The sequence below is a fragment of the Crocodylus porosus genome, unplaced genomic scaffold (assembly GCF_001723895.1).
Source record: "Crocodylus porosus isolate Cpor-Errol unplaced genomic scaffold, CroPor_comp1, whole genome shotgun sequence".
NCBI classification, from domain to species: Eukaryota; Metazoa; Chordata; order Crocodylia; family Crocodylidae; genus Crocodylus; species Crocodylus porosus.
This window is the reverse complement of record NW_017728936.1, coordinates 7,324,680-7,342,435: the sequence shown is the minus strand read 5'-3', so window position 1 is coordinate 7,342,435 and position 17,756 is coordinate 7,324,680. Positions and strand designations below refer to the sequence as shown.

General features: G+C 52.8%; 1 protein-coding gene across 4 annotated transcripts in view; it reads left to right on the top strand.

Annotated features, from left to right (window-relative positions):
• The window catches only part of B3GAT1 (beta-1,3-glucuronyltransferase 1), a 46,355-nt gene that overhangs the window by 21,207 nt on the left and 7,392 nt on the right, over nucleotides 1-17,756 (top strand). The window contains exons 2-5 of one of the 4 annotated variants that reach the window (XM_019547034.1): nucleotides 4,883-5,006; nucleotides 5,144-5,290; nucleotides 8,012-8,517; nucleotides 12,751-13,047. In XM_019547034.1, the coding sequence (XP_019402579.1) occupies nucleotides 5,003-5,006; nucleotides 5,144-5,290; nucleotides 8,012-8,517; nucleotides 12,751-13,047 (954 nt within the window). In that variant the 5' untranslated portion in view covers nucleotides 4,883-5,002. Of the gene's footprint in view, nucleotides 1-4,870; nucleotides 5,024-5,143; nucleotides 5,291-8,011; nucleotides 8,518-12,750; nucleotides 13,048-17,756 lie in introns of those variants that run through there. The other 3 variants (XM_019547035.1, XM_019547038.1, XM_019547036.1) reach the window with 3 other exon arrangements.

Genomic DNA, 17,756 nt, shown 5'->3' with positions numbered 1-17,756 from the left:
CACTTGTTAGATACGACAGGAGATGGGCTGATGCCTGTATGAATGGAGTTTGGTAGCAGGGGTTGTAGCTTGTGTGTGGCCCCAAGCGTACGGTCACACAACTGTCCTGTGAATAGAAGCGGTTTGCTGGTGAGTGCCAGTTACCCAGATCTCTCTCAACCAGCGGCAGCAGAAGAAGGCATACAAATCCCTCCAGTGCCCAGTTAGGGGCTAACCAGCCCACAAGGGAACTTGCCTTCAGCATTGGTGCCTTAAAATATTGTGGCTCCGGCAAGTTGTGTTATCCAGATGCCAATCTCAGTGCCGCCAAGCCCTTGGCTTCAATGCTGTCTTATGGCAGTGAATGATTTAAATAATACCCATGGAAATGCAATTAAGAGTTTTTGGTGTAATGTCCTCTAAACATTACCCGTTCGGCACGGGACAGCCCAGCACAACCACATGGCAGCTGCGCAGAAGACGGAAGGTGAAACTCATGATAAACCAGATTGCAAATCAAATCAGTGTCCTTTCAAAAGTGAAGTGGCACAGCTGATGCCAATTACCCTTGATTTAGAAAAAAACATTCTTTCAGACTCTAATAATCCAACAAGTCGCTACTTAACACAAGGATAAATTATTTTCAATGTGATTTTTTTTATAGCAGGACAGCGTCTTTTCGGCACGATAACATATTGATTAGGTGCACCACTGCCCTCTAGTGCATGGAGCCAGAACTACTTTTCTGTGTGTCATAGACCTTGCACTTCCCCGACACTGAACATTCAGTTTGGGGCAAGAAAGGCTTTTCACACTAAATGCAACTTTATTATGGTTGACATATTTTGACAAAACAAACTTCTTTTGTGTTTTGGAAATGTGCGTCTCACTTCCATTTCCGAAAAAACTGAGAGCTATTGTTGCTTAATGTATGTTTTCCAGGCTGGGGAAGGAACCTGTCTTTCGCTCTCTCTCTTTTTTTCTTTTTTTACTCCACTTCTCCCTTTTCTGGTGGAAGACAAGCCTCACTGAAGCCCCAGCATTAAAAATGAAAACTAAACACATTTTCTTTTTGAACTTTCTCATTGAAAAATGAAAAAGCATTCTGTGGAAAAGAAATACCAGGAAGAAACATGGGAATTAATGCTGTGATTTTGACTGAAAAAGTAGTGGAGGGCAGGCATCCTTCAGCTTGAGAATTCAGAAACTCATGCCCTCTAATGCTCATCCCGGTGATCTCTGTAAAGGTCCATGTGGCCCTGATCCGCAGCATCACCGTGGCTGTGGATTTATTGCTCTGTGTACATCATAGTTTCTACACATGCCTGTTGGTGATGTGGGGGGGGGGCATCTTTGTTTTAATGGGAACTGGAGCCATCACCTCTCTCCATTCTCATGGCTTTAAGGAATATTGTCCGGAGCTGGTACTCATGCTGTTTATGGGAACCCAAAATGAATTAACAGAGCATCCTTCGCTTGGGCTTCTCCTGGTCCTCCGCAAAATCAGATTGCTTAAAAATACTAATGTTGAGCAAACGTCTGTGCTGTAGAGTGCGGGGTGTGTTCCCACATGTTGATGGAAAGTTGGAAACCTGACTGTGCAGAAATCACAGGTCAACAGCCCAAGGGTATCTGACCATGACTGCCTTCTGTAAGGAGCAAAGCATGTCCAGCAGCTCCCAGTGACTGGGTTCTTTGAACATTAATGAAGGAATACCTGCCAGAAAATGAATTTCTCTATTCCCATAACAACTTGCTTGACAGAGGGAAGGGAATGTAGCCGGTTGCCTTGCAGGAGCAGTCAAACCCCAGCTCTAGCTAGGCTTGGGATATTCATGCTCTTCTATGAGTTTGGACATCCTATTGCAGGCTGACCATTTCTTCACCATCCTTTGGCCCTGCTGGCCTGCAGTTCTACTCTTCTTAAGACAGGAATCCCACATCAGGATTAGGGCCTTGCTGTGCGTGGCCACTGGCAGATACCCAAGAAGAGGCTGCTGGCCCCTGCAGGATATAGAGTAAGTGGGGTTGGATGACAGCGAACAAACAAAGCAGAGCTGAGCAGGGCATGCTAGTAGATAACAATGACATGAAGAGCGTAGCAGGGAAATGGGCCTTCTTTACTTGCATAACTCACGCCAGGACTGACTAGTTGGTGTTGTGGTAGCAGGAGGGATTCAAGAGGCTACAGTGGTGGTTTCACAGGCCTGGGAGCTTTTCCTGTGGAAGGAAACTAGTCAAGGCAGGGCTGAAGCACTGAGGAAGGTAGGACAAGTCAGTGTTTAGGGCAAGCATTGTTGGCTTCTCAGACGGACCCTTGTTTCCAGGGGAGAACGTGCCATAAGCTCTTGTTCCCATCCATGTTAGAAGTATACCCCTGTGTAGATGAGGGAGTGTGGCATACAGGGGAGGAGAAACTGTTGGGCACAGCCAAAGGGCACCAAACATGGGACTGACTTCGGAGGCAGAGAGCTGATGATGATGGCTCCAGTTCTCATTAAAACAAAGATGCCCCCCCACAACACCAACAGGCATGTGTAGAAACTATGATGCACACAGAGCAACAAATCCACCCGAACTGGGCACATGTGAAAGGAGCCAAGGGTGCCAAGAAGCCTGAGGAGGTTTGGAGAAGTCATGTTTCCATGGCAGAGGGCACTGTCCCCATTAACTCTCTGCTAGGACGGCAGTTCGTACTCAACAGCTATCTGTGCAGGGAAAGGGGTGGGCTGTATTGATGGCTCACAGCTGGAGAATAGGAGTCAGATGGTTGGCTGGGGAGCTGTTAAGTGCTCAACAGAATATTAAAGGGAATCAATGCTGAGTGAAGTGGTGCAGGAATGAGCGAAGCGTGCTCCTTCTCCCATGGGGAGACCAGTGCAGGCTGCTGCCCACTGAGAGCCCTGAGGTTCCCAGGATGTCAGCAAGTTGGCTGTGGAGCACCAAGTGCAGGGAGAGGCATCGCTAAGGCCAGGGTACTGCACACTGAGTGTCTGCCCCGGGTGCGTGCATCGTGCTCCCTGTGCCATCCCTCATAAGCACTAGCAGACTGAAGTGAACTGGCTTCTAGCTACTCCTTAGCAAGTCTGTTTTCCCACCTGCTTTCCCTAGAAGCCAGCAGTCACTGTAAGGTTCATGCACTAAGCATGGGCTCCCTCCCTTCAGAGCTGCATGGGGCTAGAGCTGAGATTTCCTTCTGGAGGGGTCCTGTGGATGTGTTCTGCAGAGGAGATGCTGTGGCTTTGTGCAGATGCTGCCCAGTGGCTGGTGAGGAGAGAGGCTGTGATATGAGAGCCCTGTGTCCTGTGTCTCCCCATGTCCACACATTGATGGGGAACCACAAGCCAATGGGGACAATGCCAGCAGTGATTTAACCTGCTTGCTGCTCGGGGGACTCGGTCAGCATCACGCAGCTAGACTCTGGTTGTTTGAGAAGTGGGATTTTGCTCTGGAGCAGTGTCCAGACTGCTGGGAGGCAGTGGGCAACCCTGGCTCTTGCACAGGAAACTGGGAAAGGCTTCAGAAGTAAAGGACAAAGCAGACTGCGGGCTTACCCTGAAGGTGGCTGATGCCTTCCAGAGCTCTGACATCAGATACCTCTCTGCCTCCAGCCAGGGTGTGCTCACGGTGCTCCGTGTTGCCTGCAGTGCAGTGCCATGAGCAGACGGCTGACACCTTCCCTCATGGGAGCAAGCGCGCTGAGCAGTGCTCCAGGTTTGCAAACCGCCCACCTTACAGGTGCCTGATGAGGGATGCCCACTGCTGGCCAGGGTAACGCTCAGATAAGATACCGCCTGCTTCCATCTCACCTGCTTTTGCACTGAATCAGACTAAGGCAGTGTGGCAGCTCCATGAACTGCACTCCTGACACCTCAGAGAGGGGCTAACCATGCAGGAGGAGCAAGCTCTGTAGGAGAGCAGGAGACCAGAGTCCTGAGCCGGAAGTGGGAGCAGTCCCAGTCAGGGCGGGATGGGAGGGTCTGGGTAACTTGTGCCACGGTAGTGAGAGTGACACATGCAGACCAAGCAATCAGTGGCATTGCATCTGTTTTCCCAATAGTGACTAGGCCTTCCAGTGAGGGGTTGGCCTTGGAGTCCTGGCTGAGCCCTCAGCCTGCAAGAGAAACAGGCTACTGGTCAGAGAACAGGACTGGGAGCCAGCTCTTAAGCTGTCAACCAGTCTCCTTCACTGGTTCCTACATCAGACAAATGACATGATCCTTCTAGTTGCTGCTTCCCTCCCATTGAATGGGCCCACGCATCCAAGGAGGGTTGTGAGGCTTCATTAACGACTGCAAAGGCTGTGAGACAGAAAGGGCTAGTGGGTGTCATGAGCTAGTGACTCACTGCCCCGGCACTCCTGGGATTCTCCTTCCTTCTCTGCAAGGCTGGGCGCAGTAGGGGGGAGACTGGCCTTTCTACCCCCGGCCAGGGCCTGCTGTGCAGGAGATTGCTGTCCAGGGCTTCTGTGGGTAGCAACGCAGCATTAAGATGCAGAGCGGTGAAAGCTGGATATGGCTGTTGGCAGCTCACAGAGGCTGGTGGGCTGCCTGGGGCATACTTACCGCAGGGAGTGTGGGGATAGCACAGACAGTGGTGGGGCACCCCATGAGCTGGACATGCACATAAACATGCACCAGAGCTTATGCCTGGGAGTGGAGAGGCTCAGATGTAGATGTGCTACATCACTGTCTGGCTGATAGAACCAGGGACTTTCTGGGGTGCTCTGGGTCATGGGAGAGCCCCAGACACCCAGGGTTGCTCTCTTCCAGAGGATGGATGCAGCTGGCTGCCCCGATGGCGCCTCCTCCTGAGGAAGGCATGTTAGCATGAAGGCAGCTCTCCGTGGAGCAGTTCTTCCCGGTGCTTCTCCCTGCCTAGGCTCCTTTGCTTTACCTTGCAGGCTTCCTTCCAAATGGGCCCCTGAAGCTCCAGCCTGCGGCTCCTGTGACATCCGGTGTGAGCATCCCCCGGAGCAACCTCCAGCCCGTGGAGCTGTGGCACCGCCAAACCTGCTTCTGCAATGGGTGGGTTGTAAGCGCTGGTAAGACCTGCGAGCCGTGTTGCCCTTGCTGCTCTCTCTCTCTGTCCTTGTTCCTTCCTGCCCATTTATTTCTGTTCTCCATGTGCTCTGCTGTTCTGTCTCTGGGGTTCTCGCTGTCAGGTAATGAGGAGCTGTGGGTCCAGTCAGTCTTGGAGATGCCGAAGAGACGAGACATCCTGGCTATCGTGCTGATAGTTCTGCCCTGGACACTGCTAATCACCGTCTGGCACCAGAGCACCATTGCTCCACTGCTTGCAGTGCACAAGGGTGAGAGAAACCACCTGGCCTATGCCAGCTCGGTGCACCCCTGCCCATGTCTCATTCCATCTCTCCCATGACAACCATGCTCATCTCAACTTACGGTCCCTGTTCTTGCAGCAGTCTCTATTTCTGGGAGGGTCTTGCTAAGGCTTCACGTCTCATGTCTTGGGAGCTACGTAGCTCCCCAGTCTAGTGGACAGAATCCATAGCATAGAGCATTGAAGGGAAATGCAACCAGTGACTTTGTGATCCTCACTCGTCCTGAAGAAAAGCGAAAAAACAACCCTTTTCCTGGTCCTGGCAGGGCTGTGTGTAGAAGTTAAATGATAGACGCACTGACACATACAACAGAAGCACCCCTCATGGGCAGACCAGATAGCCCCCTCCGAGACAGACTGGGCAAAGAGAATTCTTCCAGCAAGCCCTGAAGGTTGGTGAACTCCATCCCTGTTGGACTTGAAGGAGCAGAGCAGAAAGCGTGTACCAGATAAGTTAGTGTCAGGAGAAAAGCAGCCTCTACATTACCCAGCACCCAAGGCATAAGCAGAGCTGTGGCCTGCAGCAACCAAGATGAGATCCAAGTAAGTGGTTCTGGGACACTCTGTGGATGAAGGTGGACTTTGGCTTGGTTTTCAGAGTGGCAGCCATACCAAGGAACACAAGTGCTGCCATGTGCTGGAAGAGGCCAGTTGGCCCATGCCCTTTGCCAACCTGTTCCATGGGGAAGGGACCTCCTGGTGTCCATTGTGGAGAGGAGCTGAAGGGGAAGTCTTAGCTCAGGTTCCCTTGCTTCAAAATCTTTCTTCTTTGCCTTGTGATGTCCAGTGTTGTCCCTGTGCCCTCTCTTCCATCTCTTCGGTGTGGCTTTGCATTACTCCTCACCTGGAGTCTGATGCTTTAAGAGGAAAATGGTTCCCATGACAAAAGGTGGAAAGGTCCAGGTGGGTGAAAGCTTGCTCACAAACATGGAAGAGTCCAGTACAGTTAAGTTGGGGTGGGTGGGGAAAATGCTTGGCTCCAAACCCAGACTTGAAAGGCTAATGTGATGAGCCATGGTGATGCTGTTAAAGGGAAACAGCATCCATCTGCCCCATCACTCCAGCCTCAGCCTAATGCTCTGAAAAGTAGGGGCCATTTTTGTGAATGACCAGCGACCTACAGCTTGGAAGAAGAGCTCCTGGAAGCCCTGGCTCAGAGCTGGCACGAGGTTCTGACCCTGGCTGGCAGGTTTCGCCATCGGAAAATGAGGTTGAAAACAATGACCTGCTTGCGAGAGTGCAGGGCTAAGTCCTTTAGCACTTGACAGGCATTTCTGAACTGCTTGGCTGGAAGGTGAAGAAGACAGAGTATTGACCAGTGTGGTATAGAAGTCCTTGGGGGGTTTAAAGCTATATGATCTGACCCACCAGCAGTTGCTGACAGTCCTGTGTGTCCTGGCCAAGCTCCATTTGAATGCACCAGGTGCAGAGTGCAGTCAGTCCAGTTCATTTCCCAGGTTATCTGCGGGGTGAATTGTTTCCAGGGTTACACCTTTGCAAACACCCGACAAAGGGCTGATCCTGATCTGTGCTGAGGAAGATCAGCACTGTGGAGCACTGGGCCTTACACTAGTTGTGCTGCTCACCTCAACATCCAGATTAATGGCTGATGAAGAATCACATAAAGTATGAACATGGGGAATGCTCTCCTGGGTCAGACCTCCAGTCCTTGGCTCCTGCAGTCTCCCTCCTCTGTTGCATCCAGTATCAGCCACTACTGGAAAATATAACTATCAGATAATCATAAGATGCTTACAGGGTAACAGTTGTCTAACGTCCTGGAGGAAAGTTTGTCTCTCAGCAATTTTTATCAGGCTGTAGTTGTAGCTTGTTACCGACTACAGTAGCAGGAGTTGAGGGGCCTGGCAGCTACAGCCGCATGGAGGTTCACCTTGTGTTGGCCAGTGTAGCATGACACCTGGTCCATGGTTCTGTGTCTCAGTCATTTGTGCTCGCTGCATGGTTTGCAATGGACATCGTGCTGTCACTTGTACCTGCACAGTCCCACAGACGTCCTGCCCAGATCTAGCCAACACTGTTCTCAACTGGATGGACGCTCACATAGTGACCATGGGGTCACCCGGCTCATAGATTATATCTCTTCTCAGTGCCTGGATTTAAAGAGTGACCCAAAAGTATACGATCCACAAGCATGCTGGCCAGATCCCTCAGGGGGTAACTCTAACCTGCCTATCCAGGGTTCCCTGCAGCTTTGCTAGCTCCGGTGTCCCCCAGTCCTGCCCTGAGCTATTGCTGTGCACTTGTGACCAGCTGCTGAGCCCCTTGCGGTGGGAGAAGCAGTTCTGTAGGGCACCAAGTACAAAGTGTAGTTGGATCCTTTGGGGTGGCAGGTCCTGTATCAATGTCAGCATTTATTACTCTAGGCTAAGCTGTCATGGTCAGCCGTGCGTTCCCTGGGTCCACGTGGCTCCTTGTTCTGAGCAGTTAGCTGGTGTCTCGGGCTGGAGCTGTCAGTGCTTTGCTGATGTAGCTATTTTAGCAGCTGGAATCTCTTTCTCATGAGACTCATCCCTGCTTCCTGCAACAAAAGTCTCTTTCTCAGCTTGTTTCCTTTGCTGTCAGATCAAGAGGGTGACCTTCCCTGGTGCCCAGCTGCCTGTTGGCTGAGCTGAGGGGGTGCTGGAGAGGATGCTGTTGCAGGGCTAACTGGGCGCTTTCTTTCTTTCAGATGATGGCGACTCCCGGCGTGATCTTGCCCCAGGCTCGGACGCTAAGGAATACTGCCTGTCCGACCGGGACATTGTGGAGGTGGTGAGGACAGAGTACGTTTACACCCGCCCTCCCCCCTGGTCAGACACCCTCCCCACCATCCACGTCATCACCCCCACCTACAGCCGGCCGGTGCAGAAAGCAGAGCTGACGCGCCTGGCCAACACCCTCCTGCACGTGCCCAACTTGCACTGGATCCTAGTGGAGGACTCTCAGCGCCGGACCCCCCTCATCACCCGGCTGCTACGGGACACAGGGCTGAACTACACCCACCTCAACGTGGAGACACCCCGCAACTACAAGCTGCGGGGTGACATGAGGGATCCCCGCATCCCTCGTGGGACCATGCAGAGGAACCTGGCCCTGCGGTGGTTGCGAGAGACCTTTAACAAAAACAACAGCCAGCCAGGGATTGTGTACTTTGCTGACGATGACAACACCTACAGCCTGGAGCTCTTTGAGGAGGTAAGGCACAGGCGGGCCCTGCCTGGCTTCTGGGAGCTTGCAGGCCTTTGTGCAGGTCCCCACAGCCATGCCCAGTGGTGTCTGTAACACCATTTATGGTTCTGGTGCCAAGCTACAAGGCAGGAGACAACTGCAATGCCACTCCAGCTGGCAGGTAACACCGTGAGGCTCCCTCATGATCCCTGGGCCTGTCTTCTATACTCAGCTTAAGTGGAAAGAAAATGCAGCTAGTTCTCACTGCAGTGCAGGGGGGGTGAGTGGTACGGTGCAACTGAGCCCCTACATGGTACAAAGTACCTGGGCTTGGGCTCCATTAGGGTTTTACAGCTAGACCGCATCCTGTTATAAGAAGGCATCTAGCAAGGAAGCCAGGCCCAGTGCTGCAGGGAGGGATAGTGGATGGCTCCGCTTGCCTCATGAGCGGAGGGTTTCCTCCTTGAGTTTCAGTCAGATGCAGCACAGAATATAAAAGCTGTGGAGAAGTCATGGGGTGATCTCGTGGCTGTGCTCTCAAGAAGCCCCTGCCTGGGCTTGCTGTGCCTGCGCTTTAGAAAGCCATGGAAACACAAGCATCTTTCTTAATTCCTGTTGCTTTGGAAATGCATCCACTCTGCCACTGTGACAGGTCTCCCTGGGTTACGGCATGGGTGTGCAGAACAGGGCAGGGTAGCTGGATGTCGCTGGGTTGGGGTGGGGGACTAGCATGGAGATTACTGCTGACAAGCTACAAGCACCCGCCCCTGCAAGCCAGGGAGACTTGTCCCCTGAGTCAGGCTGACAGGAGGAGACCGTGGGGAAAGCACAGGATGGGGAGACAAGAGACCTGCTTAGGCAGAAGATTTCAGAGGTAGCTGATGACCACTTGTCTTGAATCTTCCCCCGCATCAGCAGTCCTTCCTACCTGGCTGTGCAGGACTGCTTCATGTTGCTGGGTTGGCAAGGCAGGAGGATGTATTGCTTGCTTTGCTGCAGGTTCCTGGGGTCAGGGGTGAGGGAGGAATCCCCTTACCTGTCCCACATCACACTCCCTCTTGGCTTTTTGTTAGTCCATGTAGCATCTTACCTTAGGTGTTGCTGGATATCTCCCCTCCCTTGAAGCTTGGTTGCTTCTGCCTCTGCCTCTAGTATTCTGTTTGTCTCTGTCAGGATCCTGGCGCGACACAGACAGTGCCCTTCCAGCCTTCACTCTGAGCATGGCATGGGCACTGTGCTTCAGGACATCTTGCTCAGAGGCAGGCTGTGCAAGTGGCTCCTCAGGCACATGGCTGAGCAGCCTACATTTGTCGGTGCTCCTTTGCTGGCTCTGAGGATGAGAGCTCTCTGCCGTCGCCCTCACAATGGGCCGTGAGGCACTTGCCTCCAAGGCCACCTTTCTTGGAGCATCTGGAGGAAAATGGGCTCCCAGGGTGTTTTGGCCCAGCTGGGAGATGCAACTGAAACCTCAGCCCAGGTGTGCTGTCTCCAGAGTGAAGGCATGGTGAATGCATACGAGTCCTTTCAGCGCTTTGTGTCCCAGCAGTCCTGTCTCTTGTGTGTGCGCAGGCTGGGTCCTGTCTCAGCTCTGTTGCTGACTCCGAGTGTAGCCATGGGTGAGGCTCTTTATTCCCATGTATCTCAGTTTCCCCACCTGCGAAATGGGGATGATGCCTGTGGGGCCTCATGAGACTGTCACCTGCTGGCATTGGCCAAGGATTCTGAAATCCTCTGGTCCAATCTTGGTGCTGCACAAGGGTGAAATACTAGCTGCTAAGTAGCAGTGGTCAGTGTAAAGCCTCCCAGAGGTGGCTCCACCATGAGCTTTCCAGCCTCTGTCCTTCTCTGTGTGTAAGCAGTGGCCATCAGCCTCCCTGCTGACCCTGCCTTCAAACCCTGGTTCCCCAGGGCTGCAGGAGCCCCTCAGGCATTGCAGCTGCTTCTGAGGCTAATGAAGTCCAGCCTTGTACCCGGTTTCTGTCTTAGGTAAAGAGATCTGTCTCAGGCTTTGCATGAATGCTATCCCCATTGCACAGTACATGGCAGAGATGAGCCATTCCCTGCTGCTTTCCACTGGCCTGTAATGAGTCCCTTTCTGCTTGGTGCTGTTCCTCCTATCGGAGGGGATGCAGTTAAGCCTGGGATCGCAGGGAAGTGTGTGGCAGAGAACAGTCCCTGTGCAGCAAACACCTTGGCACATTTCCCACTCGGATGCTGATCTTCACTTTTTCTGACATTTCTCACCTGTCACCCTTTCCACGTGGAAGGGAAAAGGTCGGAGCAGGCTCCGTGACCCTTTCGTGTCTCTCACTTCGGGTGTTCAGACCACCTCGGCCATGACCGCAGTATGATGGCCTGGGCAGGGAAATGGCAATACTGCACAGTTCAGAGAGGAGAATGGGCAATTGAGAGCTGAAGCAAGGAAGGAGCGCTGAACCAGGTCTGTGTGGAGGGTTTTTATCTCTCCCATCAAATTTTAACAGAGACGGTCTCCCTGTCCGACTGAGAGGACTCATCCCTGAAGGAAGGACACTGTTCATTAGCTCAGGAGCAGGCCTTCCCTCTCTCCATTGTGTCTGGGGTTCAGCATCTCCATCCTCCCCAGCGCTGCTGCTTTGAAGCTGCCCCAGGAAGCCCAGTCCTGATGCACCGCGAGTGGGTAGGAATAATGTGGTGGGGAACGGGGCACGTCAAGGCAAGAGGAAGCAAGCACCTTCCTTTATCCTTATCAGTGAAGCATGTGTCCAGGCTCGTTGTTAAAAGCCCAGGCAATGGGGACTCTGCTGTGTTCCTCGGACACTGGAAACACTAGAAGTAACTTTAAGAAATGTCTCTTCATAGTTGATATGAAAACCAGAACTTCATTTGGGATGCTGTGTCTAGGGTTTAGAGGAACCTGCTTGGAGCCCAGATTCCTGGGCTCTGTTCTTACCTGTGCCATAGACAGGGTGGTGGAAGGCAGAACACGTCTGTCTGAGGACCTGCATACCAGCAGAGCTCTCCTGATAAGTTGCAAGGGGTCGTTCTTGCCATTTTGCACCTTGAGAAACTGAGGCACGGAGCAGTGCCATGACTTGCCCTCATTGACTCAAGGCATCTGTGACTGAACCAGGAGTTAAATCCAGTGCTAACCCAGAGGGCTGTTCTTCCTCCCTCCACATCTGCTTCAGTTCTGCCTCTTTGCCACATTGCATGCTTAGAACGGGCTTCAGTAACCTGACCCGAGTGGTGTCAGCGCTTTGCTCCCCCTTCTGTCTCTTTGACAAGCCCTTCCCCACCCTTGCCATCCAGAAGCCACCAAACAGCTGTGCACATGGGTGCAGTGTTCCCCGCATTGTTTATCAGGGAGGATTTATTGCCCAGTTCCTGCAAGCCCTTGCAGCAGAAGACAGGACACAGTGATGCCCTGCCTCTCCAGCAGCAGACAGGGGGTATAGGACAGGATGGGACAGCAGGTATCGCATCTAGCCATCTATAGGCACAAGACAAATCCAAAGCAAAGGTTTCCATTTCAGTACAGCAGCCTGACTTGTGCCCTCTTGACAGCTAAGGTGCCCAGTGGTTCCCTGGAGGGCACGCTGCATTACGGCTCCTCTGTTACCCCACACGGCTTTTTCCTCCCCTCCCCTTGAACTCAGCTGCATGAAGGCAGTAGGGAGGCAATGGCATGCGCTTCAGGCAGCGTGTACCGTTGTCCCCTGTGGCTGGGGGGCTGACGTTAGCCTGTGTGTAATGCAAAAGGACAGGTGCCTTCGCATCTCCAGGTCTCCCTCGCTGTAATTAGTGGTGATGACAGTCCCTCTGGGAGAGCCTTGATCTGGGTTGTAAACAGGTGCAGTGCAGCGCGCGCGTGCTCCTGCCAGCGGAGCCAGCAGGGCACAGGGGACGGAGCTGCCACGTGGAGTCCTGTTTGCTGGGAGCTCAGAGGGTAGCTGTCTGCCCCCTCCAGAGAGCCACGCTGTGGTCCCTTGCTCCAAACAGATCCAGTGCTGTCCCATTTTTCCATGGATGGTGACTCACAAAATGGGGACAACTGCCAGTGTCATTTGAGGATGATTATCTTGTGGGATTTTTTAGCTTTCTGAAATGTTTTCCGTCTTCCCAGCTGTGCTTTTGACTCATCATGTGCGGCCTGCCTCTCTGATCTGTGCCTCAGTTTCCCTGTTGCTGGTGGTGGGGGAGTCCCACCTTTGTGTCTGGAGCTGTGCAGAGCAAGTCCTCCTTGGTACTCACCATCCCCTTTTCTCTCCTTGCCTCCAGATGCGCACGACCAGGAAGGTGTCAGTGTGGCCGGTGGCCTTTGTGGGTGGCTTGCGCTATGAGTCGCCCAAGGTGAATGCAGCAGGGAAGGTGTATGGCTGGAAGACCGTGTTTGACCCCCATCGCCCCTTCGCCATCGACATGGCAGGCTTTGCTGTGAACCTCAGGCTGATCCTTCAGCGATCTCAGGCTTACTTCAAACTGCGAGGGGTGAAGGGGGGCTACCAAGAGAGCAGCCTTCTCCGGGAGCTAGTGACCTTGAATGACCTTGAGCCGAAAGCTGCCAATTGCACTAAGGTACGGTCCCTTCCTTCTGATGCAGGGAGAGTATGGGCCCACTCTCCAGCACCCATTTTGTGAGATATATATTTGATATTTGTGATATATTGTGAGAGCCAACATCCTAGAGAATCCATGGGTTGGAGGGGTGCAGGAAAGGTCTTCTCTTGCCTTTCTTAGCCAATTATCCAGCTATGGGCAAGCATGAGTTTCCTGTTGTCCTGTGGGAGGTGCTGCTGCAGACATTTGGTCAACTCAGCAGGGACAATGGAAAGGTCAAAAGGGGATTGAGTGCTGCTAATGATTCTTCCCCGCCATGGCCAGAAAGTCTTTGCAATGGGAGCTTTTTCAGGGCTTCAGTCTCCTTTCAGTGGAGAGCTGCAAACCAATCTGCTGCGGAAGGGGAAGGGCCAACAGAGGCTGCGATTGGCATTTGGAAAGGAGAACTTTGCAATGTAAGGAAGTAGCCCCAGACCTGAGAGCCCAGAGCTTTGACTGCATGGGGGATTATGAAATATTTGAATAAAATCACTGGCCTTTGAATTCCCTCTGAGTGGACTGTGTGCCTCCAGAAATGCAAGGACATCTGAGCCTAGCTGGCTCTTGTGCAAGGGGCCCTGCGTAAGCACAGCAGCAGAGGTTGGGAGGAGGCACTTCAATACCTCCTGTGGACAATTTCTCACTTGCCTATGATTAGGGGTGTCCAGTCCTGGGAGGAATGAGGCAACCGATCTCCAGAGGAGGTTGAATCTAAGGTCTTGGGCACTGTTTGGGATCTAGCCCCAGAGGCCCAGCCAGCAGGAATTGAAAGTGATTGCTTGAGGTTTGAAACTCTTCCTCCTATGCTGGGGAAGGTGTTGCTGGTGATAGCACCATCACATCTGAAGCAGAGGAGGGAAGGGGATGGATTATGCCGTCACAAAAGACTGAAAACTGGTGCTTCTGCCAGGTTTTCTTCTTCAAGCCCGTTGTGAAATGTTGTGCTATTCTTCGGGTTTTTGGCTGTCACCGTGTTGGTCTAAGGACATAGGCAGGCAAGGTTCTTTGAGTAGATGTGATCTTTTATTAGACCAACTCAGCAATTGGAAAAATGTTCTTTTTTCCAGCTACTCAGTTGGTCTCATAAAAAAAAAATCACACCTACCCAAAGAACCGTGCTGTTCCTTTGGCTTTAATGTTGCTCACGTATGAAGTCCAGTGAGAGAGACAGGATCCAGGCCAGGACTGGGCATGGGGGAACATAGGACAGGGAGGCAGCCTAGGGCCTAGGCCTTTGTGTCTCAATGGCTGGGAGTGAAGCAGAGACTTGATCAGAAGCATAGCACCTGCCTGCATCCCTCCCCCTCTCTGCTGCCGGCTGCCGCTCTCACCGAACAGGATCATCTAGAGGACAGCTATTAAATATTTCCACTGTGCTGCGGGATGCGAGTGATGAGATGGCAGGGGGCTGTGAATGGGGGAGCCGGCCTGTTGTGTACAACACACTCCAGCGTGAACCTCCCCTGGGTAAATGCACAGAGGGAAGTGGGAGGAGGAATCCAGCACTCCTCTGGCGAGCTACAGTGAGCTTGCAGCCGGTCCAGCAGCAGCCCTCCAGCCTCTTGCTGTAGCTGCAGCCCCGCTCGTAGGAGGTGGCTGTCGGAATAAGGCCTTGTACTGGGAGGTTTGGGTGGGTGGACGTGGAGGATGCTCCTGCAAAGCACATGGTCAGGGCTTTGTGTCCAGGCACTTGGAGACTTTTTAGTTGCTGGCATCCACCTGGATGTGCAAGCTTTGCTCTTAGGCAGGTGCTGTTGGCCCAGAGCTGAAGAGCCAGCAGCAGTGTCCAGCCAGGGTGAGAAGTAGGCTTAGCTCTCCTGTGAGATCGCAGCAGTGGAGATCTCACAGGAGACCCTACTGTGAACAGGACACCGCCTCCGAGTACAGCCGTATGCCACGGGCTTTGATTGCCTCCACAGCCTCTGCCCAGCAGTGGCTCCTTCTCTCCTGTGCCCAGCGTGGACCAGAGTCCAGATCCAGATCCAGCAACAGCAAGGCTAGCACCAGCTTGTTGTCTGGCAGGCCTCCGCAGCAGTGCTGGGGGTGGTTGTGCTGGGCTGGCACCTAGTCTTTTGACCTCATTACTGGCATTTGTTCTCCCAAGGGGGGCTGTGCTGACTGTGAGGGTTCAGTCTTTGCTCTGCAACTGCCAGCCTGTCTGTAAAAGAGGCATTCATGCATTAAGGATTGTGATGTGCTCGTTGACAAGGGTTAACGGGGCCCAGGTCAGGACTTCAGTTGCGTACAGATGCCCTTAGCCAGAGATGTCCTTGGCACAGATGCCCCAGAGATTTACTTTATCAGTACTACAAGTGGGCACACTTGCAGCAAGCGTAGCTCCAGAGGGAGGGCAGGGGAAAGGAGCCCCCACATCCTGCCAGGAGCTGCACAAGCTGAAGGGGTTGTAGGGAAGGAGACAGTCATGTCCTGAGTGAAGATGGAAAATATGTTGGGGGGAGGAGGGGGGAGGTGGGATCCTGTGTACATGCACCACACGGGTAACCATTCAGCAGGCTCATGTAGTTGAGCTAACTCAGTTGTGGCTGCAGTTATAGTCTGTCTTTGTCTCCCTGCCCTGTCTGGGCCATGTTTGGGTCTGGAATGGAGGGTAGGATAATATCTAAGGGATCCAGGCAGGAACTGCTGCTGCTGCTGCTGCTGCTGCTGCTGCTGCTGGGAGGACCAGAGAGAGACCAAGCGTGAGTGGAGGGCACTGCCATAGGCAGGCTCAGTTGCCATCACCAGCTCACTCAGTGGAGTTGGAGAAGAAAAGCAAGCCCTCTGTCCTGGCCTCTGGCAGCTGCTGCAGTTGCTACTGGACTTGAACTAGCTCCAAGTTGGGGAAAAAAGTCCCAGATAAGTCCCTCCAAAAACAGGGCAGAAACTGGGAGCCTGCAGCCTCACGAGGGATATTTCTAGCTGTTAAAGAGACTAGAATTAGTGGTTTCCTGTCATCACAGGTCTGAAACAGCTCTAGTTTACTGCTGCCAACTGCAGCTGGCGGGGGGGGCAGGTCATCCTTGTTTTCAGGAGGACTGAGTGCCCTGCATCAAGTGGCTCCTTTGCCTGTCTGCACTCAGGCTTCCTACTGGTGCAGTGTGACATGGTGCCTGGGCACAGAGCTGAGCTGGTTGGGTGATGCCTGCTGAAGGCAAAGCCCTGAAATGGTTTGAAAGCCTCTCTCCCCGCCCCACCTCCTTTTTTCTGGGCCACACCAGCTTTGTCTGCAGCATCAATCCCGGGGACATTTGAGCTAATCCAAGTGCTGCTGGCTGAAGCAAAGCATATGCCTTGAGGTCACTGTAACCATGTGCACAACCTGCACCATGAGCAGCACAGGCCAGGCTCGGCCTAGTCCCTTTCATTGCTTTGGACAGAGCCATGGGGAATCCCCCATGCAATGTCCCTTCCCCTGTGAAATATCCTTTGGGTTCAGCTGCGAGTCTGGACATTGCCTGTGATGAGTTCCCATTTTGTACCATTTGCAATGGCTCCAGTGCTTGAAACTGGGCACACCACTGCTGACTCAGGACTGTGGAAAGGTTTCCTCTGCTCTTAGAGACAAGCTTGGATGCAGGCTCCTGCTTACACAAGCAGTCTGTCCCAGCTGCCAGACTTGCCCTGGACCACATGCAGACATCTAATGCAGTGGGGCCAAGGATCTAGATGTCAGCAGAGCATTTGCTTCAAAAGACCTAATGCTTTCAAATGCATGATATATCTCAGTACTTGTTAGGGGGTAGGAGGGTCCCTGGAGCCTGCCTTCCTCTGCCTTGCACTTGATGTCATCACACTTATGCAGAGTGGGTGGGAAAACAGCACCACATCATTCTGCCTGTGCTGCAGCACTCAGGGCAGTCTCCACTTGCACTGCAGTCATGCAGGGGCAAGGGGCAGAGCAGGCCCCTGGGGTTATTACTTCCCCCTGTGCCCTCCTGCAGCTTGGCTCCGGCTGTGTCATTCCTGCCTACAAAACAGCAGAGAAAAAACCCTGCTCTGGAGAAGGAACATGCAGGAGCAGAGCAGGAAGGAGATGGATAGCCCCCTTGCCTCTTCATTCTCCGCTGCTTGTGATTCTTAATCTCAATGCTCTGGTCTGGCTTTGGATGCTTCGGGCTGGGCAAGGAGACACAGCTGTAAGGAAGCAGGTGTCACAGTACAGTAGCAGAGATTTTAAAGGTGGATCCTGATTGAGACCTGTAGCAATGCCTTGCTCAAAGGGCCCCTTGCATTGGATGCTGATAGGGACAAATTGTTAGTAGTTCCAAAGTTGTCTAAGTAATTGTTACGCAGGGTCAAGTCTCAGAGCCTACAGAGCCTCCGCATTATTTCAAGCTGTATTTATGTAAGATCCTAGCCTCCTTTGACACAAAAAGGGAATGCACTGCTCTGAAAATGAGCTGGCTGGCCAAGGCAGTCAAGCTGCACCTCGCTGTTGCTCTGGCCTAGATGACAGCCTGACTAGCATGCTGCGTAGCATGGAATAAAGAGCTCGGGAGATCAGTTGTACCACGTTCCTTCCAGCTGGTGGAGGTCAGCAGCTACATTAATGTTACAGGGAGGGATTTGCTTCCTGCCGCAAGTGCAGCGACTTCTCAAATAGAAGCTGAATTTGGCCTACGGGCTTAACCAGAGGGTGGTGAGGGACAGAGGGCTGCTATTTAACCACAGACAAGAAGACAGGGCCA